At 37.7% G+C, this 22,803-nt stretch overlaps 1 protein-coding gene across 3 annotated transcripts in view; it reads right to left on the reverse strand.

Moving 5' to 3' along the window:
- Positions 1–22,803, reverse strand: part of LOC135482089 (mitogen-activated protein kinase kinase kinase 15-like) — a 54,098-nt gene continuing 31,295 nt past the window's right edge. For 2 of the 3 annotated variants that reach the window (XM_064761925.1, XM_064761927.1), the window contains 19 exons: positions 22,464–22,529; positions 21,457–21,557; positions 21,127–21,195; positions 20,579–20,655; positions 19,898–19,967; positions 19,339–19,413; positions 16,737–16,805; positions 14,832–14,861; positions 10,301–10,466; positions 9,938–10,006; positions 9,555–9,633; positions 9,117–9,196; positions 7,788–7,893; positions 7,125–7,290; positions 6,600–6,692; positions 5,503–5,561; positions 4,927–5,000; positions 4,091–4,167; positions 1–400 (listed from right to left, as the gene is read on the reverse strand). In XM_064761925.1, coding sequence (XP_064617995.1) covers positions 319–400; positions 4,091–4,167; positions 4,927–5,000; positions 5,503–5,561; positions 6,600–6,692; positions 7,125–7,290; positions 7,788–7,893; positions 9,117–9,196; positions 9,555–9,633; positions 9,938–10,006; positions 10,301–10,466; positions 14,832–14,861; positions 16,737–16,805; positions 19,339–19,413; positions 19,898–19,967; positions 20,579–20,655; positions 21,127–21,195; positions 21,457–21,557; positions 22,464–22,529 — 1,608 coding nt within the window. In that variant the 3' untranslated portion in view covers positions 1–318. The remainder of the gene's footprint in view (positions 401–4,090; positions 4,168–4,926; positions 5,001–5,502; positions 5,562–6,599; positions 6,693–7,124; positions 7,291–7,787; positions 7,894–9,116; positions 9,197–9,554; positions 9,634–9,937; positions 10,007–10,300; positions 10,467–14,831; positions 14,862–16,736; positions 16,806–19,338; positions 19,414–19,897; positions 19,968–20,578; positions 20,656–21,126; positions 21,196–21,456; positions 21,558–22,463; positions 22,530–22,803) is intronic. The other variant, XM_064761926.1, reaches the window with a different exon arrangement.

Genomic DNA, 22,803 nt, shown 5'->3' on the forward strand with positions numbered 1-22,803 from the left:
GGAAATTCACCTGAATTTTGTATGACTTGTGTGACTCTAGTAAGTGAGAGGGCATTATAAAGTGCAGGATCTAGAATGGATATCAATGACATTGCATGGGTTTAAACACTAATATTTCATCCATTTTCAAAATCCTAGCCTTTCTGCTATAAAAATTTGACAAGGACAACTGCAGAATGCTAACACCCACCTGTCTACTGAGTAATTTGTTGGTAACTCTTAGTTGCAGGATATTTTGAAGAAGTGAAAAAGAAAACAAGAAATAAATGAAACACAATGATGCAATCCACTGTCAACTACACAGCTCCATACTGCGTGCTATCTGTTATCACAATTGTGCGCGAATTTTTGCTGTCGAACATCTAGAATGGCTCTCCACAAGCGACAAAAGACACCACCCCTGAAATGAAGCAAAGCCAGAGATGGGTTATTTACATGTATTCCTTTATGTATGGTTATCTGCTTATTTAGTTAAACTAGTCTTCAGTTTCTGTAACCTCCCTGATACAATGATGGAAAATAAAGGAGAGGTTAGAACAGATGACACCTACACTGTGGACTTTTTCCTGAGTTGACATTTTGAATCTGAAGTTTAGAAATTCAACACTTCGACACTACAGCAGCTGTACAAACAATAAATGTGCAAAAATACAGTAACACAACTAAGTAATCATGCAGAGCCGGTGAAGTACAGTGGCTAAATCTCACTTTTTGACAACTGAGTGATATTTGGTATGTGACCGTGCCTAACATGCAGAGCCTGTGAAGTACAGTGGCTAAATCTCACTTTTTGACAACTGAGTGATATTTGGTATGTGACCGTGCCTAACATGCAGAGCCTGTGAAGTACAGTGGCTAAATCTCACTTTTTGACAACTGAGTGATATTTGGTATGTGACCGTGCCTAACATGCAGAGCCTGTGAAGTACAGTGGCTAAATCTCGCTTTTTGACAACTGAGTGATATTTGGTATGTGACCGTGCCTAACATGCAGAACCGGTGAAGTACAGTGATTAAATCTCACTTTTTGACAACTGAGTGATATTTGGTATGTGACCATGCCTAACATGCACAGAGGGTGATGTACAGTGGCTAAATCTCATTTTTTGACAACTAAGTGATATTTGGTATGTGACCATGCCTAACATGCAGAGCCTGTGAAGTACAGTGGCTAAATCTCACTTTTTGACAACTGAGTGATATTTGGTATGTGACCATGCCTAACATGCAGAACTGGTGAAGTACAGTGATTAAATCTCACTTTTTGACAACTGAGTGATATTTGGTATGTGACCATGCCTAACATGCACAGAGGGTGAAGTACAGTGACTAAATCTCAGTTTTTGACAACTGAGTGATATTTGGTATGTGACCGTGCCTAACATGCAGAGCCTGTGAAGTACAGTGGCTAAATCTCACTTTTTGACAACTGAGTGATATTTGGTATGTGACCATGCCTAACATGCAGAGCCTGTGAAGTACAGTGGCTAAATCTCACTTTTTGACAACTGAGTGATATTTGGTATGTGACCGTGCCTAACATGCAGAGCCTGTGAAGTACAGTGGCTAAATCTCACTTTTTGACAACTGAGTGATATTTGGTATGTGACCGTGCCTAACATGCAGAGCCTGTGAAGTACAGTGGCTAAATCTCAGTTTTTGACAACTAAGTGATATTTGGTATGTGACCATGCCTAACATGCAGAGCTGGTAAAGTACAGTGACTAAATCTCACTTTTTGACAACTGAGTGATATTTGGTATGTGACCATGCCTAACATGCAGAGCCTGTGAAGTACAGTGGCTAAATCTCACTTTTTGACAACTGAGTGATATTTGGTATGTGACCGTGCCTAACATGCAGAGCCTGTGAAGTACAGTGGCTAAATCTCACTTTTTGACAACTGAGTGATATTTGGTATGTGACCGTGCCTAACATGCAGAGCCTGTGAAGTACAGTGGCTAAATCTCACTTTTTGACAACTGAGTGATATTTGGTATGTGACCATGCCTAACATGCACAGAGGGTGAAGTACAGTGACTAAATCTCAGTTTTTGACAACTGAGTGATATTTGGTATGTGACCGTGCCTAACATGCAGAGCCTGTGAAGTACAGTGGCTAAATCTCACTTTTTGACAACTGAGTGATATTTGGTATGTGACCGTGCCTAACATGCAGAGCCTGTGAAGTACAGTGGCTAAATCTCACTTTTTGACAACTGAGTGATATTTGGTATGTGACCGTGCCTAACATGCAGAGCCTGTGAAGTACAGTGACTAAATATCACTTTTTGACAAATGAGTGATATTTGGTATGTGACCGTGCCTAACATGCAGAGCCTGTGAAGTACAGTGGCTAAATCTCACTTTTTGACAACTGAGTGATATTTGGTATGTGACCGTGCCTAACATGCAGAGCCTGTGAAGTACAGTGACTAAATATCACTTTTTGACAAATGAGTGATATTTGGTATGTGACCGTGCCTAACATGCAGAGCCTGTGAAGTACAGTGACTAAATCTCACTTTTTGACAAATGAGTGATATTTGGTATGTGACCGTGCCTAACATGCAGAGCCTGTGAAGTACAGTGGCTAAATCTCACTTTTTGACAATTGAGTGATATTTGGTATGTGACCATGCCTAACATGCACAGCCTGTGAAGTACAGTGGCTAAATCTCACTTTTTGACAACTGAGTGATATTTGGTATGTGACCATGCCTAACATGCAGAGCCTGTGAAATACAGTGACTAAATCTCAGTTTTTGACAACTGAGTGATATTTGGTATGTGACCGTGCCTAACATGCAGAGCCTGTGAAGTACAGTGGCTAAATCTCACTTTTTGACAATTGAGTGATATTTGGTATGTGACCATGCCTAACATGCACAGCCTGTGAAGTACAGTGGCTAAATCTCACTTTTTGACAACTGAGTGATATTTGGTATGTGACCGTGCCTAACATGCAGAGCCTGTGAAGTACAGTGACTAAATCTCACTTTTTGACAACTGAGTGATATTTGGTATGTGACCATGCCTAACATGCAGAACCGGTGAAGTACAGTGATTAAATCTCAGTTTTTGACAACTGAGTGATATTTGGTATGTGACCATGCCTAACATGCACAGAGGGTGAAGTACAGTGACTAAATCTCACTTTTTGACAACTGAGTTATATTTAGTATGTGACCATGCCTAACATGCAGAACCGGTGAAGTACAGTGACTAAATCTCAGTTTTTGACAACTGAGTGATATTTGGTATGTGACCATGCCTAACATGCACAGAGGGTGAAGCACAGTGACTAAATCTTAGTTTTTCATCATCGCTTGATGACACACTCAAGGATTTGTCAATTAAACAATGGCAGTTATTTATGGGTGGAAGAAAGAATAATGCTCTGAGTAAACCACCACTCTTTGACAAGTTACCAACAAAGTTTCCCCACGCTATTAAGCGCCACAAGAGCACCGTCAGGCTCACTTATTATCAAGGCCCCACAAGCACTGAAAGCCCAGGTCATCACCCACACTTAACTGAAAGACAAACATCTTTGACACAACCATCTCCCTCTTACTGTTTTTTATTTTGCATCATCGCAAAGTTAACCACAGCACTAGCAAAGTTAATACACCAACTCCCTGGCAGCACCGTCTTTAATAGGAATTACATCACAAATGCCGGTTCTTCTCCGACTGTAAGTTGGGAGGTCTGTCAGTAACCTGCGGATGGTCGTGGGTTTCCCCTGGGCTGTGCCAGTTTTCCTTTCACCATAATACTGGTCGCCGTCGTATACGTGAAATATTCTTGAGTACGGCGTAAAACACCAAATAAATAAATAACAAATAACAAATAACGGTAAGTGTGATGAGGTCCAAATAAAAACAAGACCACCTGAATTATTTATTTACTGGTTTGGTGTTTCTTATGTCGCACTCAATAATGCATGCATTTCTTTGAGGAAACTGGGCAGAGCCTGGGGGAACCCATGACCATCTGCAGGTTGCTGAAAGACCCTCCCACGTACCGCCGGGGAGGAATCCAGCATGATCATTACATTAAGAAAGTCTTCTCTAAACTGACTAATTACCTTAACTGCAGCCTTAGTAAATCTTCCCTTGTCACAAGGTCATGGAGGTCACACAAGGTGTAATCTTCATTTATTATCTGAAAATAACATAATCAACAGAATGAATATAAAAAATATAAAGTTGTAACCAATCCAACAGCTAGAACTATGCACTAAGATAATCTACAAAAGCTGAGGAGACATAAGGGTTCTTCAGCCAAACTAAATCCAATGGATTCTTGCCATGCAAGTCACTGATACATGTAGATAACACTGCTCTTTTGCAACTTTGAAATGCCTTGGCGTTTTTGAAAACATCCCTTTGCAGAAAGTGGTAAAATTTGTAATGTCCATGTCTTATAATACTGTACCAAGGTGATTTGATCCAATGTAACATGGAAATCACCTTATTAAAAACGTCAGGCACCTATTTTTAGGCTTACATAAAAAAGTTAAAGTTAAACATGTATTAACACTTGTCTCTTTACATAAAGAAAGGAGTTACATAATATAACATTTCATAACAGATTACTCTCCTCTTGTCATAGAAGTCAGCATTCAAAGAACAAGTAGACTTGAGCTGTGGAACACTATGTTAACTTTTTGTACACCTGGCTGTTTATCACTGTAATTCTTCAACATTTTTGCATGTTTGCAAGGTGTTCAGTCAAGCATATCCTGCGATCATTATTCTGTGTGCTCTGATACAATTATGCTTTTTGTGAAGTTCTGAAATGTGTCAACCCAGCCAATGTATATTTGCCTCTTAAAGCATATGAAAAAGGTAAATCTCACTGAAAGTTGTTCTTTTACACGCAAAAAGGTTGAGGAATTTGAGTAAATCCCCAAGACTGTACCTTGGCAATACAGTCATCATCAACGCCCGCATTCTGCAGCCACTCCGTTAAGGCATCATCTGGGGGAGGAGAAACTACCAAGGAAAGAAGAAACACAGGTTAAAATGAATGGCTGAATGACTGATCCACTGCTAGGGTAAATGAATTGAAATTTCACCCCCAAAATTCATTTTTAGAGGTGTATATACATCATAAAATATTATTCTTGGTGATAAAAAAAAAAACCCTCAAAACACCTGCTTTCTATGATCCACAGAACTCTCAGACTGAGGCAAAATGTGCAACTTAGTCATGGGTAAAATTTTAAACCATTTACCATATTTTATAATGTGCAACTTTATGCAGTAAACTATGCATTTTAACTGGGACATAACTCTATTGGCAGTCAATATCATAAAATGTTGTCAGAGACAAGAATATACCTACATGTAGATCCGTATCTTCACGTGAAAGACTGACAGAAAAAGACAACTATGTCCTTTCTATTATCCTTGCAGATTGGCCCCCCCCCCCCCAAAAAATGACAATTCATTTAACACAAAACCAAAGACAAAAAAAAAAACGTTTTACTTTTACCTTCAATATGATGTGGGTCTGTGCTGTTTGTGATGGGCATTCTCATCCCGCTTAAAACCCTGAAAATAAGGAACATAAAATTCTAGTTGAAGAATCACACACTGTTTAGTACATGTAGTACATATCAGCTCTTGTTTGGTTGTTTGCTTTTTTCCAACTGCAAATGCCTGTTTTAAGAAGCTGTCACAATGTGAACATGGCGTAAGGCCCACGTCAATGTACAGTGAAGAAATATGTCGTAAATGCTGCTGAGGTAGAGTTTTGAGAGCTTTGTAAGACACTCCTTGGGTCAATTCTGCCAGGGGCCTCCGTGGCTCAGTCGGTTAGCGCGCTAGCGCAGCGTAGTGACCCAGAAGCCTCTCACCAATGCGGTCGCTGTGAGATCAAGACCAGCTCATACTGGCTTCCTCTCCGGCCGTACGTGGGAAGGTCTGCCAGCAACCTGCGGATGGTCGTGGGTTTCCACCGGGCTCTGCCCGGTTTCCACCCACCATAATGCTGGCCGCCGTCGTATAAGTGAAATATTCTTGAGTACGGCGTAAAACACCAATCAAAAAAAAAAAAAAAAAAAAAATCAATTCTGCCATCATTTGAATCACATCATAGTTATTAGTACCTGTATCAGGAGAGTCCACACACTACTGTCATGCTTCCTCACTAAAACACTATGTCAAGGATATTAACTAGGACACCTTATCCAGTCAAGGTACACACTGAGATACCAGGACCTGTGTAAAAGATGCTTATCTCCAGTTTACGTTTAAGTTACTTTGGTAATCACACAAATGGACAGGCACCAAAATATAATCAGTTATTCAGATGTTTCCGTAAGCTTTGCACTAACTTTAGGAAAATTTGATAATTTTGGATAAGAAATGGTTATACACTGTTCACATGGGCTAAGTAATAAGTTGGTTTAAATGCGAAAATGACATTCAAACTGAGCCAGTTTGACGCTGCTGGTGTGAATGTAAAGCAGGGGCATTTAATCTGGATCATTTGTCCTTGCAAGTCATGTATTTTTATGTGAGTTTCAAGGTTTCAGACTCTTTATCTGTGTTGTGTAAACAATCACGTCATATTCTCAGTGCACTGACCTGATTTGTTCCATCTGCTGGTTCTTGCACTGTATGGAGTATTTTAACAGATCCCCATACTGCTTCTCCTTCTCTAGCAGCTCTCGCAATAACCTAAAATAACATTAAATGAAAAATCACATGAGCTGAACATCACATGTGCACTTGAAGTGCGAACATCATACAGTAAACACCCTTCATAAAGACTTGGCTGGTTGTATATGTCACTGGTATATGTCACTATATTAAATATCACAATCAGGGTCAGAGGTCACAAAAGGGGGTATCACCTAGCTTGCACCTTTCCTCATGGCAAAATAGTATGTTAGCTCAGACAAAGCTCTCAACAACAGCTGAAGTAGCAAGAGCTGGGGCCACTTTAAAAAAAAACTTCACGAGTCATATTTCTCGTAAAAGATGTTACTTGGGTTATACTACCATAAGGTACCATCTAGAGAAAACATATGAAAAATAGATTTTGGTGAAGTCTGGTGAGAGCGGCCAGTGGAATATAAGCAGGACATGAAAGCATGAAGCAGGTGCTACCTCTGGTTCTCATCCCGCAGCTGCTGTATCTGTGTGTGTAGTTCCTTGTTAGCACTGTCCTGATACTGAGTCAGCATGGTCTGAGACTTGAGAGAGTTGTCAGTGGAGAAGCCTGATGTATTCCCGTCGTCATCTGGTGGCTGGGGGGCAAGGTGGGGTCCCAAGTCTACAAACAGTTCAGACACCATAATAAAAAAAGTGCATAATATCGTATGGCAAAGAGCAAGCATACATGTACCCACACTTACAGTGAACACAAATTTACAGTTAACTTACAGAGACACAAAGTAAGCATGTACCTACCCGTGAATACTGTCAACGCAATGCGGCTACAGCATTGCCTGTCAGGCCATAAATCTATTCACATATACAGTTATGTTATTTTAAATCTCTCTTTTTTTTTCTGGGACTTATCAATATCCTTCATACATGTAACATTTTTTTTCAAATACATGTGTGTAGTTTTCCCAACAAATTACTCCAATAATCGCAACAAAAAAGTTACACCTATGATGTAATATCAAACAATGTTCCATTAAAATTTACCTGCAACAATGATACACAAGGTCCATGTTGAACACACCTGTAAGACAGAGCTAAACACACAAAAGACAAAACACACAAAAGATGGTTGTTAATAATAATGGAAGAGAATAACTGTACCTGGAGAGAGGATGGTGATGGCTGTATGTATAGTGTCCCGTAGCAACGTGTCCAGGGCAAACATCCAGTGAGGCTGAATACTGTGATGTTTCAACGAGACGTTCACCTGAAAACAGACCGACAGGTAAACACCCATTGTCACAGGTAGTGGTGACAAGACCAGGTATGATAAGACAATAATCAGTTTACACTCAACCACCTCTTCTGATATTGGGATGGCTGAGGGAGACTTTCACCTGCAAGGCACACAGTACACACTAAGGTATGGTAAGATTCACACGCAATGTTGATCATAATCATATTACACTCAGGATACAGGTAGAAAACATTACTGTCCTATATATATATATATATATATATATATATATATATATATATATATATATATATGTACACTGAAAAAACTCCAGCTTGAAGCTTTATTCATGGAAATGAACAGTACAATAATCACATAAACATTGCCACAGATTAGAAAGCCCTGTCTGCCTATATTTCACAGTATTCTGTGAAATAAGCACCAACTATCAAACAAATTTTATTACTTCAATGACATGTATTTATTCTTCCTTTTTATGTAAAACGTATGAAGCTTAGAAAACAACAGAAGTACAACTGTATGTTCGATTCGATTCATTACTGAATTGAAAAAAAAAAATTGTTTTAAATTTCCTGCGCAGTGGTGTGCTAAATACATCTTTTGTTCATGTAGAAAACAGGTATTGTTATAAACATGAAACTAAAATGGGTTATTTAACACAAGTATTATAAGAAAAGTAGGTCAGATCAGTTTAAATCTTTTTCTAATGCTGTGTGTTTGAAGAGCCACCACTTCCTTGTCGAAATGAGGACAAATTCCTATTAAAGGCAATTATGTCACAAACTGACAATGTGTAGATGGTAAAAAAGTTATAAAAAGTCAACATTTACATGTACTGTGATGTGTGTTACATGCTTAATACCTGAGATCAGACAACCACTTGAACAGAACAAAGTAAAGCTAAAGAAACAGCAAGCACATGTAACATGCTGAGATCAGTCCTGTCCAAGGCTTAACTCTGGTGTATAAGAGGATTAACACTTTATCTCCCATACTCAGGACTGAGCTCTAACTGAGCCCATTAAATCAGTAAAATTGGATTTATTCCATTTGTTACGTTTTATATTACAGGATTTATAAGGTGGCAAATCATCTTTAAATGGATAGCAGAAGGTAGCAAATAAACACAATATGGCTACATATATTAGATTTCAAATTTATACACATGCAGTAATATTTCAAGTTTTGCCTTGACTTTATATCCGTTTTGAACAACATGTATTTATACTCACAGCTTCCTGGAACACATAGAGTGCCATCTGTAACTCCATTATTGCTGCCATGTCAAAATCTAGTTCCTCTTTCAATTTAGCTGGGGTGAAAATACATGCAAAACCAGTAAGTGACAAGCAACTTCGGAATTTCAGAATTTCAGAGAATTTAAATCCCAGTCCATTTAATTAGGTTTAATTTGAGTTATTGCATGGATCACATAGCATAGATCAGGTGTGTCATATATACTGATAATATCACAATTAGAACTGCTATCGGATTATCGTCTACAGGTGGCCTGTCGTCGAGTTTAGGGCTGCACTCCTTACTGTGACAGGCTGAAAGTTTAATGTATAAAAATATGTAAAATCTTTGACCTTCTTAACATAATAAGTAAACAACTTACATCTGAAATGGTATACACATTTAAACTAACTGCCACAATATTTCTCACTTACCTAGCACCTCAGAGATGACCACTTTGTTACGGTCTTGGATAAAAGTTTTAAGACCTTCTAGCAGGATTTTTAAATGCTCCTGAAAAGCAAAATAAAAAAGGCATATAGCTAGTTTAATAGTTTGATGTAGATGTGGGGAATCCACTGCATTTGGTAGGTTATAAATTCAATGATGCATTAGCTGTAATCAGGGAGATTACTTTAATGTGTATTTAACCTCAAAATTCTAGTAGGAGAGCATTCTAATGTCCAAACAACCCTTAACACTGCCTTCTTAGATCAATATACTCTTAGAATCAGGCCAAATGAGTAATTTTAACACAGGCGAAGATAACATAACATGGGTCAAACACTGTATGTCGTAACCTGCAGGACAAACCTACCAGAGTCAGCTTTGGATCTGTAATTCCATGACAATCTGAATTCTTAAATTGCAGCCATCTCTGACAAATCTGAAAAAAAAATTCATAATTTACATCTACACACCTTCATAAAGTTTAGAGATAAAAGGTAATTCATAATTCATATTTCACTCAACATATAATTCTCTTGATGAAATTCATAATTTTAACTTCAGCATAACCCTGTTGTATGAACATTTCCCATAGTTACAAACCTGCAAAGATCAAAAAGATGATCTTGCATGGCAACGAAGGCTGTAATGTGAAATATCACCATGGTAGTAAAACTTATAAAAATGGCATTCAAAGGAGAAAGTTTTCACAAAGTGTATTATTATCGCTTACATCATCCTTATCGTCGGAGAGTATCTGGACCAGTGTAACTCTCCTCTCAGATTCCTTACGGAGGAGGTAAAGTCCTCCTTCGCGACCTGTTAAGCTATCGGCTGTTGGCGGCTGGTCATCAAGTTCAGCTGTAGAAACAGGAGAATGGGAAGATCCTGTTCCGGCACTGTAACACACGGTAACCATGGTAATTAGAAGACACACATTTAGTACAGGGCACTAGGATGATTAATCGTATTTCTTTGAAAACCTGACAACTGGTGCTACATTGTTTCTCAATCATAAACCAATCCAACTACAATCTTTTTTAAAGTAACAGAATCCTGTAGATATTCTATTTTTTATTCTCCTGAAAAATGCATTTACAGTCCACAAGACAATACTTTTGCAGCTTTTTCACAGCGAATATTGTGCCAGGAACATGCCTGAATTCAGATGCCTGTTTTTGGAGTGATCCTGTTGGTAGGATGAAATTTTGTACCTGACAATGCTGTAGAAAAAGCTCAAGGAGTTGTTTTACCAGGCTTGATTTTCAAACTGTATTTTATTTTCTTGTTTGCATGTTCATCTTCCTAGTGGCTACCTATCAAAGTTTACTCTGCATGATGTGGACATGTTTGTTTGCAAGACAGAGTCAATAAGCCATGTTTTGGTTGTACGCTTACAATTTTATCAATCCTAACTTCCTTGTCTCCTCGTTTATTGCGTTTTTATCTTTGCTTTAGAAGTACATATAATATTGTATCATTACAATAAATGTAATAAAACTGCTCTTTTGTCAAAATCCTCAACTTCTAAATGTTTTTAAAAGTAAACTTAACATAGTTTAGCCATGGCAATGATGTTTTCAGGGAGCGCTAATATTGACAAAGTTTTGTTTTCGCTTAAATTTTATACATTTATACATTTTAAATTTTATATAATAATTTTATACATAACAGAAGGGAATTCAAATCTGTCTCTGTTATGTATATGTATCCCTGAAAAAATTTATAATGCACGTGTAGCTTTAGATAATTATATTCAGCCCTGAATATGACTAAAGTTTACAACTGCCATGTGACAAAGGTCTCAGTAACTACAGTGCTACACTTTTCATTTTTTCACTGAGAATGGGCCCTTGAAGTGCATGCCTATGAAATAAAGGAATGTCTAAATTCACATTCATGAAGCGAGACAATTAATTAACATTCAAGTAAAAATGGGTCTTCATGTAAACGTAAGGGCTGGGTTTTGTGATTTAAGCTACGTGTAAAGTACAAACACTTTTACAGAACAAACTAAGTTAATTTGTGAATTCACTCAGAGACAATGGCATCGGATCAAGAGACAAGCGTTACAAAGAGACAGGGAAGCACTTGTAACCTCCAATACCTTCTGTAACTACCATAGTGAACTGGGCTGAATGACAGCACCACCTCACCACAGTAGTCACATGCAAATCAAGTTCCCATCGCTTTGTAAAAATGCCTCAATTACCTGTTCCATCTGGCAAATTCCACAGCACATGGAGCTAACTAGATCAATAGTTAAAAGCTGTTTGAAACATATTGTTTCTTCTGTATAGTTACAAAGCAGATGTTCTATAATCATGCTATTTCGAAAAACATACAATGGTAGCAATCGGGACGATTATGGTAAAGTAATCAGGTTGAGTAATCAGGATGATTACGGTAAAGTAATCAGGATGATTATGGCAAAGTATTCACTATGATTATGGTAAAACACCTATAATTTCGTGGAATTTCCCCCTAACTAATCGCCCCGCAGAGCAGAAGCGGAAGTCGTTGGTGGAAAATCATAAAAAAAGTTATACGTTATTCAGTAAATCCCACATTATTTCGCATGATTTTTCACCATCGTAGTACAGCGAGGTGATTAGTTTGTGAAAAATTAAATGAATTTTTACGTAGTTTACTATAAGTTAATATTATTAAGGCCTGCAAATATTAAAATGTTACAATAAGTTGTTAGTCGATGACTCATCCTGTACAATATACAAAATATACCTGAAGCACTAAATGATTAATGGCCAATTAATGATATTCACCAGCCATGGTGCAACCACATTATGAACATTTCTGATTTCAAGATTTCCTACATGCAATAAGCATTACATGTATAAGCATATCATTGGGTTAAGTGAGTTAGCTTTGATATTACATTACACATGCATTACCATACAACCCATAGCTTCGTACCTCAACACATAACTTTCTGCTTTATGAATGGATCTTTAAAGTTTCTATGCTAAATGGTGTGTTCGGTTACAATGCTAACATACTACAGATCCAACCATATATTAAGGCAGGTGGAATGTGCTAAAGTGATGGTTATTTCTACCTCATAATAAAAAGGAATGTATGTAACTGTGTAAGTCGACAGTTTTTTTTTTAAACATATTCCAAGCAGGGAAAATGTCCAAACAATTTGACAAAAAAAAAAAAAGATCTTAATATTCCTAGTAAAACCTTTCTGAGTGAGAGTAAGTGAAATTGGAGTTTATTCAGTCAAACTGTCCTGATGACACGCCTGTGAGCCAATGCTTGTTTCTGTGACATTTTGTGTTAAAATATGTCTCAAGGTACTCGATCGTGGTGACACTGTGTGCACTGACATGTTAAAAATGGTAAAAAAGTTGGAGCAACACATGTATGGTGTTTCTGAATTTCACCTTTCTATCTCTGGAAATATTAAATGATATTTGCACGACCGGACATACAAAAATCTTTAACCATGGGGAGGTGTGGTATGATTTATTTATTTACTTGATTGGTGTTTTACGCCCTACTCAAGTCTATTTCACTTACATGACGGAGGCCAGCATTATGGAGGGAGGAAACCAGGCAGAGCCCAGGGGAAACCCACGACCTGCTGCTGGTTGCTTCCCACATACAGCCAGAGAGGAAGCCAGCGGTGTGGTATGAAGATATACATGTAGCTTGTTGTAAATAATGTGTAGCTATCAAGTATCTACCAATTATTCCTATGAATGGTATCTACCTGTATCAAATTTTGTCAACTGAGGATTCATCCATGATTAATTCTTCCACAGAAAAACTTCCTAAAGTTACATATTTAAATAGAGTTTAAAGTCTAACCACTTTAACTGAACTGTCAAAGGCAATTTAATCAAGTTCTAGACATTTCTAAATAACTGGTATACTCATGTCCAAAACTATTATCACTACCTAAACAGAGAGAATTTCTAAATAATCACTAATCCACAATGTTTAGCAAAATAAATTCAACTGACAAACATTAACTGCAACAGGTCATGCGTTTTTACGTGCGTGGGAAGATCTGCCAGCAACCTGTGGATGGTCGATGCTCTGCTCGGTTTCCTCCCACCATAATGCTGGCCGTCGTATAAGTGAAATAGTCTTGAGTACGGCGTAAAACACCAGTCAAATAAATCAATAATGTAAACAAATCATGCATTTTTAAACAATGGATTTTGGATATAGTATTGCTGTTCAATATGTGAAGCCATGGAAGATACAGCCAAGGGTATGACTTAGTGTAGCTCTGATGCCAGGATCATGCACAGAACAAGCCAGTTCTCCTGCTATGGTGAGGATGGTTGAGGAATTTCAGCACTTTGGACAGCAATGTGAACCTAATGAGCACAACAACTCCAAGCCAAAGGGTATAGGTCTCCCCTGTCCAAATCAAGTTCTAAGTCCATCTGCACAAACATATACTGCGAGAATTGTGCATGTGCAGCACTGTTATCCTTCAGACATTAGCCTTCAGACCTCCTAAATGCTGTTACATGCAGCTCACTGACCCGTGCGTTTAACTGTAATACACATAACACAATGTCCAGTCAGGTCAATCATTTGAGAAGGGCGTAAAAGACAGACACCATTCAGTAGATGGGTTAAGGTTTCCTATCCAATTTAGCAAAGTGCTAAACAAGTGAATTTTCAGACTTTGAGCATCACAAGGTCTAGTTCACATAAATAATACAAATTATGAACAATTTTATGAATAAAGTATGAAGACCTAATAATTTTGCCAGGATTATTCTAGAAGGACAAGAAATATTGACTTCTGATGTAACGTTTCTAAAGTCGATAAAGATCATGTCACCAAAGATAAATACATGGTATTAAAATGAAAGGAGAGTAATCTTTGCAAGTAAAGGCCACCAATGTGAGTTATCTTTGACTGATTCACTCATAATGTATATGTATTTGTACTATTTCAATTTAACAAAAAATGACCAAAGTTATGTTAATTTAAAGCTTTCATATTGAAAATAGCTTTTTTCAAACACTGGTGTTTGTTCTTTCAACAACGTGTTATATTAATATTATCATAATGCGTGTTTCAGATGTCTCAAAGTTTGAAAAACACTGGACCAGCACTCGTCCTTCTCAAAAACAACAAAATCCAGTAAGGACTAAAATTAAACCAGCCTGGAAGTTAAACAGAAAATCATTCCAACAGAAAGCTGTCAGTGAAAAAAAGAAAAGAAGGAACATGATGCACCAAAGATGTTGCCATGTGATGGAACAGTACCAACCTTGATGCACTGGATTTTGAGCGTTTAGTGCTGAAATCAAAAAATGAACAGATGCATGCAGGGGGTGTAATCCACTGTAAAATCGTAATGGCCAGATAGGACCTCTCAATATCGTGAAAAAATGAGAGAAAAAAACATAAAAAATACCCCCAAAACTATACGGTCACAAACCTTCCATCATACTAAGGAAGATATTTTTATTTTATATTCATTTTGGGTTATATTTTTCCTTACATGTATGTCAGAAAACCAGGAGTTTGTTTTGTAGAGAAAACAGGCAGTAAGACAGTAAAACATCCGTCGCACAACTCTTAACAGTAGACCACTCTTCATTCATTGTTATCAATTGTATTACCCTAATCCCTCAACCTATTCACATTTGAAAGAGCAACCTTCAGCGTAATTTATGCACAAAACTACATAAAATTTGATTAGCTAATTTCAGGGCTTCATGACAAGCATAATTTTATGAGTTTATAACGAATATTACGAATATTGCCCTCAGAATATTTTGAATAAACACCTTTAAAACAGGTGAAAATGTTGAAGAATTACACTACTGTTCTCTGAAGGAATTTAAAGCACCTTTGTACGAGATGTGCCTCTTAATGACATTAAATTTCAGAGTCAAACATCTTGTGTGGTTTGTATCAGAGAAAGATGCTATGTCTATACAGAGGGTGTGTGTGAAGAGATATCAAATACCAAGATGGACTCAAAGATTGCAAGCTAGACTTCAACTACTAATGTAAGTCTTCTCATTTTTAGGACAGATACATGTATTTGTAGAGCTGAAAACAAAATATTACATTTCTCTCTCTTTTTTTTTGTGGAAAAGTAAAGATATGGTTACATGTATGTTGTTCATTAAATGGACTAACTATCTGGAAACTGTGCATTCCTGTTACGGTTACATGTAGATTGGCTAAAACGAGCCGACTTCCAGGTTGCTCATGTTTCTAAATCCTAGAAAAAAAGTGTTATTACATCAAAACCAGATAGATTTCATTACAATGGTAGTCTGCCTTGCATATGTATGAAGACAGTTGCCACTGAGTGCCACAAAATTATGAACATATGAATGTATGAGAGTGATTCAGCTGACTATATTCTTTCCCGTGCAACTTTAACAACAAAAATAACAGGGCATGCAACATCAAACCAAACGCAGGCACATATAAATACCACACAGAGTTTTGGTAAAACTACACAGCCCATCCAGGAATCTCATCCAAACTTCATTCATATACATTATAAAAATATAAGGATTTTTCAGAACTCTGACATATTTTCAGGCCATTTACGTTCATTTTCTAGATTATGTGGGATAGTTTAAGATTACACTGTACTTTGCTGGTATGAATTTGTACGGCGAATGTGCCAGTCACAAAACACCATGCTCAAAAGATTCATGCTGACACATGTACACAGCAATTCTGCAGGTCAGATTTAATATGAGACAACTGATTCCTTCTACTACTTTTACTGTAATTTTCCACTATAAAATTTTATCATGATTACACACTGACCAAATTTTTGCTGCTAACCATTATAATATTCATGAACGGCTCATCTTTACCAGATTGTTCACACATCTTGATGTCAAATCATTCCATATTCACAGACAAATGCATGTCTACAGCATCTACATGATATGCTGCCTCAACAGAAATCAAAATGTTTAAGTTGTTTTTGTTCTGCTCTGTTTCGATGTTTAATGATTTTACACATCGGAACTTTCTCTGTCTTTAGCCAGCTGGTATAGAAAATGTTGGGCAATTCAAAACCTGGTTCCAGCTGACTGCATTAGACATGAAAAAGTAAATAATGAACACATGTAATTCTGAATTATTAATAGTATCAATTTTGCATAACCATGGAGATAGGGGACAAGGGGTTATCTACCTTGAAATGCTAGCAGAGGCCGGAACAGCAGTTGTTGACTTGTGCCATGTTTTAGGGTGAACCATAGGACTGCAAACAAAACCGAAAGTGAAACAAGGAGTGCAAAAAGAACAACAACAACAGGAATGTGCTTTCAGAGTAGACAAAAAGGAAATGTAAAGACACAGACATGTGACTTTCACCACTAAAAGTATATATCTCTGAAAACCTCCGAGATCTCTGAAACAAAAGTCCTATAAGAACTTCAAGGTCAAAGACAACTAATACCGCCACTGACAGTTGACACAACACTTTCAAATGCTTCTACCTGAGATGAAATGAAGGCATATTAACACAAAGGCTGACTGTAACTATACTTTTACCTGATACTACTTTGAAAAATAGAGAAAACATTGTCATATGTACAGTTCTTTATTTATCTGTTATGACATTTGGACGAACAAATTTGACCGTTCAGAATACATCAATATTTCAAGAGCATCTCCAAGGCATTTGTTGCAGAAATAAGCATTTAGAAAGTCATTTCAATGTAGACCATGCCGTGAAGAGCTGAACCGTAAACTGTAGCCGTCAGCCAGTTCGCACTACACTGGCCTGGCTTTGAACAGTTCCTGCTCCATGGCTACCCTCTTCAGCACCCTGTAGCTACTTACAGTACTTATGTGTCACAGGTGTGGGTCAACAGTGTGTACGTAAAATGTGTATGGAAACATAATATAGGGGAAAAGTAGGGTGTTCCAACAGGGGGCCTTAAGGTAATTATGCAATTCTGAAGTGATACTAAATGGCTATTACCTTCAATTTTCAACTCATAATGCTTAAACACTAGCTTTGGAACCATACATATTCCAGTCTGTATTTTCTTTAAGCTATATCAACATTCATTTATGTGCCTTTTTTTTTAATCCTATATTTTTAAGCGTAGTGTCTATCATAGATGTTAGGATGTATATCTTTCTCCGTCCCTGAAAACTTCTGGGCATACATGTATCTCATTACAACTGGTATATCATTATATCAACATCTGTACAAAAACAACACTGGTCACAGTCTGAGTTAATAATTCTACCACAGACCAACAGTACACACCCACAACACCTCCAAACTTCAGGACCCTTACAGCAACCACAACGGTTTCGCTTCTTTGTGTGTACAGAATCACAAAAAGAACAGATGGAGAGTTAAACCAACATCACAGATAAGAACTATTAGTACATCAAAGTTACCACCCAACTTTTCAGTCGCTGCCATTATGGGTTTATTGTCAAGGCAAGAGCTTATGACTACACAGGAGGACAAACTGACAAATAGAAAGACAAACAGAAGGACAGAAAGACAAACGAACAAACAGAAGGACAAACTGGCAAATAGAAGGACAAACAAAGGGCAGATAGACAAACAGAAAGACCAACAAGCAAACATAAGGACAGACAGACGAACAGAAGCAATGACAGGCAAACAGAAGGGCAGGTGGACAAACAGAAGAACACACAGACAAACAAAAGGACAGAAGAGAGACAAACAGAAGAACACACAAACAAACAGAGGGAATGAGGGACAAACAGAGGGCATGACAGGCAAACAGAAGGGCAGACGGACAAACAGATGAACGAACAGACAGACAAACAAAAGGACTGAAGGACAAACTGACAAACAGAAGGAATGACAGGCAAACAGAAGGACAGACAGACGAACAAAAAGAACAAATGGACAAACAGAAAACAGATAAACAGAAGAACAGACAGACAAACAGAAGGACTAACAAACTACGTGTACTTGACAATGCACACAAGCACGCTGAGTTCACACCAGAACTCTGGTAGGATTTCAGATTTCTAACCAAGGGTAAGAAATGGAGACCACTTACACGTGTTAAGAAGTTCACCCTGTTTTGTATTGACAAAAGAACAAACAGACAGACAGACAAATGTTACAGAACATAATCACAACTGTAACCCAAGTTTCAAGTTTTTTACCACCAATCATCACTGAAACAAGAGATGAGAAATGTATTATTTTCATGACTGCATACTGTAGCCTCTCATGGACACGACAGACCAATAACATGGTCACCACCATAATGCACGTCAAAACTGCCAACCAAATCTATCTAACAACAAACAGTTTAACCATAACAAATGTCGTACATTTGTAAGAACACAAACCATTTATAAGAATGAACTACTGGGTTACCCATGAAAACTATCACCCAGTTTTTAGATTCCTTTCACCATATGTAACTGAGATATATGTATGACAAGAAGAAGTCTCTCTCTACAAATGTACCAGAAGCACAAACCAAAAATATGAGAGTGCATAGATATAATGCACTCATTTAATAATGCTGTCACCCAAGTTTATATTCCTACCACCAATTATTACCCAGATATGGCCTGGATGAGATTGGATAGAGGACTGTTGTAACAATGCGTCTGCTATATGTTCCCTACTTCTACATGGAGGGTATATATACATGTATGTGCTTTTGAGTGTATATATATATATACACACACACACACACATGGGTTATGTTTACGGGTTAGTTCACTAGTTACTGTGTTGGGGGTGGGATGGGGGTGTGACTGACAAAGCTGGATCCTACCTGTCCAGCTCAGGTATGGATCCATCCGTTTGTGTAGAATCAGCTTCATCTTCAGGGGACGATATTCGCCTGGTCCTAAAATCAGACGAAACATCTTAGATACAGTTTTGTTTACACAATTCTTTGTCCTTTTAGCCTTGTTATATCAAGAAGAAATGATCTTATCTTGGGAAGACCCTTCTACACTGACAGAGAAAGTACACAAGAACAAGTTTATAATATGAAAAGTAACATTCTAAGATTAGTCATTTATTTACTTGGCAAGAGTACAAAATTTCAATTGTACAAAAATGGTCAGGTTTTTCGGTTTTATGAAAAATATTGGAATACTGGAATGGATGCAGTGGCCTACAGATATCTGCCAGGTATATGCTAGCTCTTAATTACCATTTACTGACTTAATAATGCCCCAGTCGACTCAGTAAGAGGTGGATTCAAATCTGTGTCCTCAAACACTTTTTTTATATTTTCAAACAAAAATAATTATTGTAAGTCTTAACATATTGTAAATAGTTATATGTACCAGGTGGCAAAAAAAATTACAAAAAAAGTGACTCACGGTCGCATGTGCCGTTTCCGAGGAAGTCTCAAATTCGTTGGTGGCCTCATCTGAGCATTGCCTTGAGGAACTAGAGAAAAATCAAGACAGAGATCATATACATAGCGGACTGACCTTGGTAAAATACAGTCCAGGGGCAGATTCCAGAAAACAATTTTTGACTGAAAGTACACATGAAAACGTTTGGTTTTCATTTCTTAGCACATGCATGCATGCTTAGGAGTTGTCCTACATATATTTAAGTACTAATAAGCTTCTAACACGAGTTTCTGTAACGCCCCAGCTGTTAGTGCACTTCCCAGAAATCCAGTTACATAATATATTAGAAGGTATTACTCACAGCCAATTCTACATCTATTCATTAACAGTTTGCAATGATGGACACTGAAATGGATCAATGGAGGTGAGCAACTCATAACAAGTAATAACACAGATTTCAGAAACTCAAGAAACACCTGTCAGGATCTTGTTTTAATGGGCTTCTAGGCCTATGGTAGATAAGCACCTACAGTTAAAAAGTTCTAAGTGAAGTGGCCCTGTAGCTATAGTGTTAACATTGAAAACTTCATGAACCGACAGCCACACAGCCAGCCGGACTGTCGACCAGAGAACATGATACCGTAATACAAACCATCATTAACGATGGGTCTAAAAAAAAAAAAAAACAGCCTGGATTCCCACCTGAGGTACTTCTGAGGAACATGTTAGCTGGTTCAGGTGGTTTCTTGTCTTTTTTCTTCTTTTTAGATCCCAGGGACCTGAAGCATGGTCAGTAAAACATACGATGCCACTAACTGAATTTGCATGTCCTGACAACAACTTCATAGAAAACAGCAAAACCCAGCTTAACAGCACTGGAATACGTGAATGTATTTAAGTTTATGTTTCTCTGTTGCAGGGTTATACATTCTTCAAGATGCATTTAGAAGATGACAGAGTAACACCATAGAGTTTCTTTATGTATGACAAATCAGAAGTTGTTATCCACATACAAACTGTGAGGTCGTTACAAAAAACTATTTCACTTATAGGATACTGTCGAATCATAAAAACAGTCAAAGAAAAAAGAACAAAAAAAAAAAAAACACACATCCTGGGCTGTGCCAGAGTCAGCAATTTTGTGGGATAGGAATTAAATGTCACATGGCCAACTGTTTGTCTCATGTACGGCCCATTCTATATTAAGAATACTGATGCACACTTGAAACTGCTGTATGGCTTGTACTCACTCGACTATGAACGGATCCTCCAGTAACAGACTAGCTGAGGCCCTGGTCTCTGAATCCGGCTCAAAGCACCTGTGGAGACAACATACCATAATCAGGCAGCTGCTAAAACAATCATGCAAAATGCACGGTTTGGGCACACATTGTCAGTTGAGCATAATCCATGGCAACCAGATGAAAACAATCTCCCCAATAATGGCTTCAACACATTTTGTTGAATGTCTTCAGAACTATTGTAAAAGTCTGAGCAGTTTTCTTGGCTTTACATACTTTATATTACGCTATTTAGCTTAGAAATATTTTTTTGTTTTTTTTTCTGATGCAGGCACTGACCTCAGAATAAACTGCTTGGCTTTCTCAGACATGCAGTCTGGAATCTCAGGGTGGATCTTGTAGTATCCCACCTTAAACATGGCTGCCTCAGGGCTACCCAGCTACAAATAGACAACACATCTTCATGAGAAAGAAACACACAACCTTCTCAAAAGTTTTCACACAGGAAGTATGGTATTCATCATCTTAATCCCTGCATACCTGGGTCATTCTGGGCCATTTAATATGCCATTATTACAGGATTCATATAAGTTCCTAATTTATATAAGTAACAAGTATAAGTAACAGATTTCAAAATTTCCCAGATATTGCCCGCATGAGCCTTGTCTAATACAAGCTTGTATGGAGTCACTAAGTTCATTTCCCTGGCAAGCACAGCTTTCTGCTCACCGGTACTAATCTCATACCTCAATGAAATGAGCCTTGCCTAATACAACCTTGTATGGAGTGACTAAGTTCATTTCCCTGGCAAGCACAGCTTTCTGCTCACCAGTACTAATCTCATACCTCAATGAAATGAGCTTTGCCTAATACAAGCTTGTATGAAGTGACTAAGTTCATTTCCCTGGCAAGCACAGCTTTCTGCTCACCAGTACTAATCTCATACCTCAATGAAATGAGCCTTGCCTAACACAAGCTTGTATGAAGTGACTAAGTTCATTTCCATGGCAAGCACAGCTTTCTGCTCACCGGTACTAATCTCATACCTCAATGAAATGAGCCTTGCCTAATACAAGCTTGTATGGAGTGACTAAGTTCATTTTCCTGGCAAGCACAGCTTTCTGCTCACTGGTACTAATCTCATACCTCAATGAAATGAGCCTTGCCTAATACAAGCTTGTATGAAGTGACTAAGTTCATTTCCCTGGCAAGCACAGCTTTCTGCTCACCAGTACTAATCTCATACCTCAATGAAATGAGCTTTGCCTAATACAAGCTTGTATGAAGTGACTAAGTTCATTTCCCTGGCAAGCACAGCTTTCTGCTCACCAGTACTAATCTCATACCTCAATGAAAGGTGGCTTTCCAGACGCCATTTCAACAACAGTGCAGCCCAATGACCAGATATCAGCCTGGCGAGAAGACAACAATCTATTTACACTTTACACATACACACAAAAAAAAAACCATGTATATACACATACACATGGAAACGCATGCATTTTTAGAAAGTAACATTTATTCGAATTTATCTTTTCACAACTATAAACTGTTTTTGCTCAAGGCTTTAACTAGCTACAATGATTCCTGTATAACTATAATCGTAACATAGAAAGATTGCTAGAAAAATAATTGAAACAGATTGAAAAAATATTCCCTATTATTTCCCTATTACCTTTTATAATA

This window comes from Liolophura sinensis, chromosome 1 (assembly GCF_032854445.1).
Source record: "Liolophura sinensis isolate JHLJ2023 chromosome 1, CUHK_Ljap_v2, whole genome shotgun sequence".
Taxonomy (NCBI): domain Eukaryota; kingdom Metazoa; phylum Mollusca; class Polyplacophora; order Chitonida; family Chitonidae; genus Liolophura; species Liolophura sinensis.